This window comes from Colossoma macropomum, unplaced genomic scaffold (genome assembly GCF_904425465.1).
Source record: "Colossoma macropomum unplaced genomic scaffold, Colossoma_macropomum, whole genome shotgun sequence".
Taxonomy (NCBI): Eukaryota; Metazoa; Chordata; class Actinopteri; order Characiformes; family Serrasalmidae; genus Colossoma; species Colossoma macropomum.
The window spans coordinates 26473694-26482546 of record NW_023494793.1 but is presented as its reverse complement, the minus strand read 5'-3'; the positions used below and the strand labels follow the sequence as shown (position 1 = coordinate 26482546).

General features: G+C 42.4%; 1 protein-coding gene across 2 annotated transcripts; it reads right to left on the bottom strand.

The window, feature by feature from the left end:
• Window positions 1-7: 7 nt before the first annotated feature.
• ybx1 (Y box binding protein 1) lies at window positions 8-7297 on the bottom strand. Of its 2 annotated transcripts, none has more exons than XM_036578988.1 (8): window positions 7040-7297; window positions 4400-4463; window positions 4092-4125; window positions 3899-3988; window positions 2919-3236; window positions 2372-2469; window positions 1578-1848; window positions 8-361 (listed from the first exon to the last, which is right to left on the bottom strand). In XM_036578988.1, the coding sequence occupies exons 1-7, from the start codon at window positions 7143-7145 to the stop codon at window positions 1620-1622; spliced, it is 939 nt and encodes a 312-aa protein (XP_036434881.1). In that variant the 5' UTR covers window positions 7146-7297; the 3' UTR covers window positions 8-361; window positions 1578-1619. The 2 variants fall into 2 exon arrangements, with proteins under 2 accessions (XP_036434881.1, XP_036434882.1); XM_036578989.1 differs by having other exon boundaries at window positions 2384-2469.
• Window positions 7298-8853: the final 1556 nt, after the last annotated feature.

Genomic DNA, 8853 nt, shown 5'->3' with positions numbered 1-8853 from the left:
AAACTCATGGAGAAACTTCGTCTTTGTCTTTTATTTTGAGCTTGCCTTTTGTTAAAATTCATGTTTGGATACATAAAAAGTTATTTAAAAATGTCAAACTGACCAGATATCAAATTACTTCTTTTAAAAACCATTTGGTGTAAAAACTTAAGACCGATTTAGAAAAACATCTGCTGTTTCCCCAAAACTTTTAGCTGTCACATAAAAAGAATGGAAAAAAAAAAACAGGTCTGCATAGATTCTGCAGGCAATCGGTGGTAATCTGGTCAAACGCATGTTGCAAGCTTAGACGATCGTCAGGTCAAATCTGGTTCTTATTGCTCAGATCTTGGATGTTTCTTCTTCTTCTTGTTGACAAAAACTAGAATACAAAGCAAAACAAAGCGTTAACATTCAGCTTCAACTAAAGTCAACAATGCCAAGTCTGCAAAGCTACTGTAGGGCACTGTCTTTGCAACTAGTGCTCAATTTGAAACTACCAGGCAGAGAAAATGTTGCCCAGTGATGGCAATGCCAACAGCACAATAGAGTGTGCTTGGGCCAGGCATTTAGTTTGCTTTATCAGATCCGCGGCATTAGCTCATGCCGTCACTGAACAGGCTGATCCAGCCTTGTGTCAATGGAAAGTGCAAACTGAAGCACTGCTCCAGGGCAATCAGAGTTTAACTGAGCTGGGCAATATACCAAGATGCCATCCCTTGTGGCATTTGCCCTTCCCTTTCCAGTGAAAGCAGTTAAACCAGAGCATTATACATGGACATGATGTTAAACATCTGACAATTACATTCAGGCAGTTGGGATGGTTTTAACAAGCAGTGATGGCATATACATTCTCAAATGCCTTAAATATTTGAATTAAAAGTCTAGAGCATGCCTTTATGAAGCCAGAGTACTGGGTCTGGCTGCTGCTACAATTTTCTTGTTAGTCTCCACATTACCTGATTGTTATTGTGCATTATATAAAACACAATTCATGTTCATGTTGCTGTCAATATATTGAATGTATAATCAATGCAGAACAGCTGCCAGAATATTATTAGAATGATTTTAGAAAATGAGATCCAGAATAAGCTGTGGACTGTCATTTGAGTAGTACAAACACCTCAGACTTCTGAAAAAACATTTCAATGCAAGTCTTTTTGTCTCACTAACAATTATGGGTTAGTCAAGGGGGTGGCCTTGTTTCTCTTGGCACTTCCTAAATGGGACTGCATTTTCTGAGGAAAGTCATTTTAATACATAAAGCCAACGGGACCCCTCACATTCTTAGATCTGCAACACATTCAACAAGGCCCCAGCAGTAAGCACCACCTTACCAACAGTCGCATGATCTAAAAATATCTGCGCCAAGGGCTGAAATCAGTGTAGTCATAGCATAGCAATTTGTCAACGGTTAGGGTGTTCACCAATTCATTTTAAGAATCCTGCGATTTGGTTCTACTAGAACCTTCTTCTATGCATTTTGGGTTGCCCACCGTTCCACTATACATTTTCCAGTTTGAGTTCAGAAAGCGACTGATAACTGGTGGGATCACCGAACCTGGTCTATAAAAGCAGAAGAAAACTGTGAAACCAACCCGGCAGGATGGTGCAAGATGGTGAAGCCGGCAGCGGATGTTTTACTCGGCCCCGCCTTGTTCGGCTTCGGGAGCGGCTGATTTGTCAGCGGATGCTTCGGCTGCCTTGCTGTCCTTGCCGTCCTGAGGCTTGGTGGTCTGGGCCCGTCTGCGGCGGTAGTTGAAGTTGCGGCGATAGCGGCGCTGGCGGGGCTCCTGATTTTGGCCGCCCTCACCCTGGTTCTCCTTGTCCTCTTCCCCTTCCCGCGCCGGCCGGGGACGGGGTGGACCCCTGCCGCAGACACACGAACCACCATGTCACTTACCCATCACATGAATTTAAGAAGACAGCTACTTCATGTTCTATGGTACCACTAGATATGGGGACGTTTTAAAAAAAGTCATTTAAAAATCATGAAAACTGTATACACTTAATTGACTTGGTGTGGCAGTTAGTCACTTCCAATTCCTAGACATCATCTAGGTCAGGGCTACCATACTTCCTATGTGTTACTGATGGCATCTTTTCAAGCTGTTGATCACACATAGCTGAACAATACTAAAGGACCCATTTTGTACAGAGGACCTAACAGGCAGCCACATTCGGCATCAGCAGAATGAAAGGAAGTAAGCCATCCATCCAGTTGTGCTTATGGGTTCTCAGGCATGTATGGCAGTGACAGCCCACATACCATTAATGATCAGCGTCAGTGATCAGTTTTATCAGAGGCCAAACCATGACTGCCAAGTTTAGGTCAGCCAAATGTCATCATCTCAGGGCTGCAGCCTCATTGCAGCAAACACAACATGCAAACCTTGGTCTGAACCTTGGTCGGAAGCCTCTGTAGTAGTTCTGCCTCACTGGTTTGTTGCCCTGGTCTGGTCCACCCTGGTTCTCATCACCTTCCCCACTCTAAAAAAAAAACACATGACGAAAAGAAAATTACACATACAAATCACAGCAGATCTTCCTTTTCCCACTGCTGGCAGTTACCAACAATAACAGTGCAATCAATTAAATATATTTTCCACAATATTCGTTTTGTAAGTCCAGAAGTAATGGCATTTGCCAAGGAACTTATGACTACAGGTACAATTAGTCACAAATAATATCCTTCAGACTTAACGGTTCTAGTGCTGGTACTGGAGAACTCCTTTTTCATTTTTAAGCATAATCTCTGCTCCAAGAGACACTTTAATTCAAAGTGCTTGTTAATTAGTTAAAAAAAGTATGTTAGAGTAAGGGAAACACCAAAATGCTCTAGGGCCACGATTGGGAATCAATGTTCTAAAACGGCATCTAAAACAAACTTTTAATAGCTTTTATCCATCCTCATCTCAGTTGCTCTGCTGCCAGCATACCTCGGTCATTTCTCCCCTGGGGGGTGCGTTGGTATAGGGGGGCCTGCGCCCATAGCGCCTTCTGACGTAGTATGGGGGATAGCGTCGCCTGCCGGGGAAGGAGGGCTTTCGCTGCTGCTGGTCGCCCTCAGGTGCACTCTCTCCGCCCTCCCTCTTCTCACGCACCTCTCCCTCCCCGTCGCTCTGGTAGTTCTCCTGGTAGTCACGAGGGGGCCCTCTCCTGCGTGGGTACCGCCTGTACCGGTTTCTGTCGGCCGCATATTTGCTCCCTTGAACGGGGACACCACCAGGCCCGGTAACGTTGGCTGCCTCAGCACCCTGGAGAAAAGTTTTAATATTGATGTAATATTGCTGTGATAGTCATTGGCTATGTTCATATTACAGAGAAGATCCAAATCCATTATTTTGCATGTTAGACATTCAATGTGCTCAACATAGCTGCTTTCATTTAAATAGGAATTAACATCTACAATTTATCACTCTCCAAAATTAATGTCAACCAGTGTTGGCTGTGGTTAATTTGACAAAATGTGAAAATGTGCATCCAGGTTCTTTTGGGTCACGTGTTCAATCATAGATGAGCCACAAACAAATATGAAAAAGCAAAACAGCAATACCAGATGCTAATAAATTGAAATGAGCAATAAGGCTTGCAATGCAAACCTAACCACGGTGAAGGTTAATGTTAAGTTGCCCAATTATACTGAGCCATATTGGTAAAGTTGGGAGATCAAGTAATTATGTTTGCTCTCCATAAAATGTGTTTTGAATGGTTTAGCAGCACACACTTTGAGCAGATATCATAGCCTAATTAATGTATAGGTGCTCCCAAAACTGTGTAACAGACACCGCAGCTTCTATAACTGGGACAACTGAGAAATACAATTTAGTTTATTGAATACATAAATGCTCTACTAAATTAACTCCCTTAAGTTTGAGATGGAACTTTAACATAGTCAAAAGCAAGAAACGAACCCCACCTTTTCCCCTTCAACCACATCAAACTCCACAGTCTCTCCATCCCCAACACTGCGAAGGTATTTCCTTGGGTTATTCTTCTTTATGGCAGTCTGGGGACAAGCAAAAACCAAGTATGAGGCATTATACCAAACCATCTACTTTGTTCTTTATAGTGATATATGCAAAGCCAGAAAAGATGTGGCAACTATTTACCTGGTGTACAAAGACATCTTCTTTTGTATCATTCCTTTAAATAAATAAATAAATAAATAAACAAACAAAAAATTAATAGAGGAAGACAGACACTGATTATATTAGCAATAGAGACACAAGACACAGTTAATTGAGATAAACATGAACCAACTGGCTTTAGACAGTGATTAAGACTCAAGTAAACAGTAGTGTGCTCCTGCCAGAGTAGTCAGCATTCTGGCTATAAGCATTTCAAAGCTCTAATAGGATTGAGGATGTTCCCTGACACACACATAATAGCTGGTGTCTGAGGGTTGCAAGCCGTTTACCTGTTGATGAAACCATAGCCATTCCTTACGTTGAACCATTTCACTGTCCCCAGGACCTTTGTTGCTAAAAAGGGAGTAAAAATTGAAAAATTAGCAAACACCTTTGGAATGTTTATATAAACGGTGAACAGGAGAGAGTCTGTGCCTCATGTGAAAACGCAAACGGCACAGCTATGAAGAAAAGGAACCCAGAACCATTGCCAAAATCTAAGAAGACATTTAGAGGGAATCTATTTATAACCTCCAACTGTCGTGCTGTTTATAGACTCTGATGTAAAACCACTGCTCTGCATGGCCAGCTGCTCATATCAAGAGACTTTCTTCAGAAAATAACTTGCTTGGCCATTTCTGAAGAACAGATCCTACATGGGTCTGCTATGAGCGTGTAGTCAAAATTAAACTGTGAGCGCAGTCTTGAAACCAATACTCTACATTTTATTTGAGGTCCACTTGTGTGGTTATATGGTCCCAAAAAGAGTCCATTTTCAACACCTCTTTAAATCTTAAGATTAAAAGACACTTATTTATTGTGCTTTAAAGAAACAATCTATTCAGTCTCTGTTCTGAATTGTGCCTCATTCACAAGGCAATTCAGAGAGAAACACTACTTATAACTTCAACGTAAATGAAGGAAGATTAATGTTATTTTAATACAGTGAGGAAAATGTGTTATGATATAGATCCTTTAAACCAGTCGCTCTAGGTCCAGGTTAATACTCCTCATAAACTGCTCTAGCTACCATCACCGAGCTGGGTCGCATTGACTCATTAGATCAAGGAAACGAGACAGAGTGAAATAAGGAAGACATTCTTCAAGTTACACGTGGTGTAACACGTTCCTGTTCCGAGGCGGATCTGACTTTACCTCACAAAACACACGAACTGAGTAAAGTCTCTTGTATCGAGTAAGAATTTAAGTAAGGTGACAAAACAACTCCAACATCTCAGGTGTTAAAAAAAATCGAAGTTTGCGAGCTAAGATACTAAATAGCGTTAGCTGGCTTGCTAACTAGCTAGCAACACTGCTGCTGCGCTTTAGGATGCTACGTTCAGCATAGTAGCCAGTTAGCCACTAGCCTCAACCATGTGGTTGGACAAGCGCCAGTTAGAAAAAAAAACACATTTTCTTTCTGTGTTAGACCCACAGCTAGACGAGTTACAAACGACTGTCGTGTTTTCACGTTCATCGTTTTATCGCGGAGCGACGCGCCTCAATTTAGCTCGCCGGGCTGAGCCCGAACCGTGTGCGCTCGACGCTTAGACAAAAGAAATCCCCATCATCTGAGCAGCGCGGCGGACATTTTGGGAACGGTAAACTGGGAAAGCTAAGTTAACGTAGCTTCACCTTATCGAGCTGGAGTCCTGGCTGACTAAAATTCGGTAAACGGTCGCAGTTTTAAAAGACATGAGTGATTTGGACGGTCGTCTCACGTTAGCTATGTTTTTGTTTCGCTGGGAATGAGTTAACTTGGCTAGCTCGGCCAGGTTCAGACGAAGGCCAGCAGGCAAACAAAGAGTACAGTTAGCTTATGAGGCTGAAATCGGCTTCCTATTAGCCAAACTCTAGTTTGAGTTTTCCTGTTCCACCTTAAATGGTGCCTGAGCCACCAGAATGTAACTGCTTCACTATTTAAGGTGGAATGGGAAAATTCGAACAAGGAGCCAAATTCAGTTTCGTGAATAGCGTAGTACGTTTGGCCAATCATTTCGCCAACGGCTACTAATACGGCATTAATGATCAAACAATTAATATTTTAATAGCACATTATTCCTTTTTATCCGACAGTGAGTAGCTCGGGGTCCCTGGCTGCTCGTTAGGTAGCTAATTAGCTAGCCTGGTGATCTCCGTAACGCGGAGGTAGAAGGGGGTCACGATCAAGGCCAAACGCACCTAGCTGGCTAATAGCGACGAAAACGCTGGACAGCAATTTACACCAACTCCTCATCGCTGGACTCAAGTCGAATGCGACATTTTAGCCATTCTACAAATAAGCCACATAACTAGTCGTATAAACTAGTGTAATTCTGGAGACAGAAGTCGGTCCAAACCAAGCCACCGTTCTCGGAAGCTGGCTAGTGTAGCTAACCTAGCTTGCCGAGTAGCCGGCCGGTGTGGTCACACTCACAGGCCTCGTGTTAGCAGAGTTAGCTAGTAAGCTATCCGCTCGACCAAGCGGCGATTTTTGAACCAGCGCGGCGCGCGGACAGAATGTAGAACGTTATTCGGTTAAAAACCCCGAACCGCCAACAAAATGAACCGTCACATTTTTACGTTTGACCAGCTGAAGTTAACTGCCGTTAATGAGGCCAGCATTACTTCTAAAAGTTCACCATTTGACGAGTGTTGTGGTCATCAGCAGAGACACATTGCGACAGAGACGTTGCTGGCTAGCTGGTAAAATGAGAAAAAATGTTTTACATAGCCACGTTAGCCGTTTCGACTGAGCGACTATACTAGACAGAAAATCGGTAACGATTTGTTAACGTGTTTCTTCAATTAACGTTAACAAGAATAGTCATTATGACTGCTGAGAAACCAACACCAGTCTCAGCAATACACGAGCTTTCCAGCCCTGATCTACAAGCACAGCAGCTAACGAGCGATTGTAGGCAAGTTACGACTAACGCTAGCTGCCTTACCGATGACCTTCTTATCCCCCGCGGTAGCTGCAGCTGCCGGGTTGGACGGGCTCTCCGCGTCGGCGGCAGGCTGCGGCGGCTGCTGTGTTTCGGCCTCGCTGCTCATGGTGGTTCCTTGTTGGTAAAGCCGGCGGTGGCTCTCTAGTGTATTTTCCCGGTGCTAGATGGTAACTTGGGCCGGCGGTGGTGGGGGCTACTGCCTTCGGGCTCTCAGCTTTCCTTTCTCCGCTCCCGTTGCCGATCGAACTGGACGGAATCAGAAACGACACTGGAGGATATCTTTGAGCGGCCCTCCCACTCTCTCTTCTGATTGGTTGGCATACTCTTTTTTTGGAGGACGTAGATCTGTTCTCTCAAGCTTATTGGGTCCTTTCGTTGTCAGTTATGTCGTATCTTTACGCATCGCACCTGTGATTGGTTCGTTCCGAAAGCGGCGAAAGCATCGGTATGATGGAGACAGCTGAACCAGTCCCCCACATACAGTTCTAATGTAGCACCTGGCTATTTAAGAGACATATGTATTTGCAATAAAACAGCTAATTTGCTATGAAATTGGATTAAATCGAAATAAATTGAAGAAAAAACTACATGAAGAAACATTTTAGATGTAAACAAGTACATATACACCGATATGGGAATCGGAAGCTGATGCCTGATATCCGATATTTTTCATGTACATGTCTGCTATTGCAGATGCCGATACATAAACATTAAAAAAATACAGAATGCGTGACTACATCTACTTGAATTAGCATTTTAGACAAACTAAAAAAAAAGTTATAAATGCTAAAAATGAATAAAATGCAGATATTTTAGCACAGTAGCCCACCATCACCTAAACATCCTGTTTTTCCAGAGTACAAAAATATGTTGTATTTGTACATTAAACAGTCAAATATTGGTCTACTCTATTATTTGTTTGTTTTTTAGTAATTATTTGCTGATACAACTATGATTCTGATATCAATATGCAATTCTAAAACAAAGTCATTCAGAGTGGTTTGGTATAAAATGCCCTTAAACTTAGAGTCAGAACTGTTCACAGTGGTGGTGATGGGAACCAGACGTCTGAAGAGTTCAATGCCTCTAAAAGCTGCCTCACAGAAGGTTATTACATGAATTAATGTGTTACCTGAAGCCTGAGACTCTGTTTAACAAGTTTTGTGATGAGGTTCTGGCCTAAAACATTTTAAATACATCCATGGTGGAAAGGTATATGAAGGGCTTTATACGGCAAAAAAGCACCCAAAGAAAACATTTTTCACCACCATGATAAAAAAGAAGACTTGTTAAGTTTCTCTACAGTGAACCGTTTCAAATCAAACCACTCTGACTGTTTACATCTCAACAACTAAATTATGCAGAAACTCGGAGAAATTTGTGTGAGTTATTAAAGGCTACGTGAGATGGCCCTGTTAACAGCACATTAAACCATAAAAGCAGTAGACCAGAGGCTGTATATATATATATAAAAACCTTTAGTAATGTTCTGTTTAGGGGAAACCCCCTCTGATAAATTCTTAACTAGCTGCTGTGGACACTGTCAAATGCACCTGACACATTAGCTTAGTATGAAATGATATGAAACCTTAATTTTATGCACTGAATTTACAGCCAAACCATTGACCTTCTCTCCTTTCGCACAAGCCAATTTGAAACCATAGTGCAGCTACTCCATTTCCAAGGCAACCGGGCACTGAAATGTGGCATTGTATGAACCATCAGCCCAGATATTATGTCTATTTTTAACCCTGTAACTGATACACCAAACAAACTCACAATTTCAAATTCACATAGAAGCAAAGCCTGTTTTA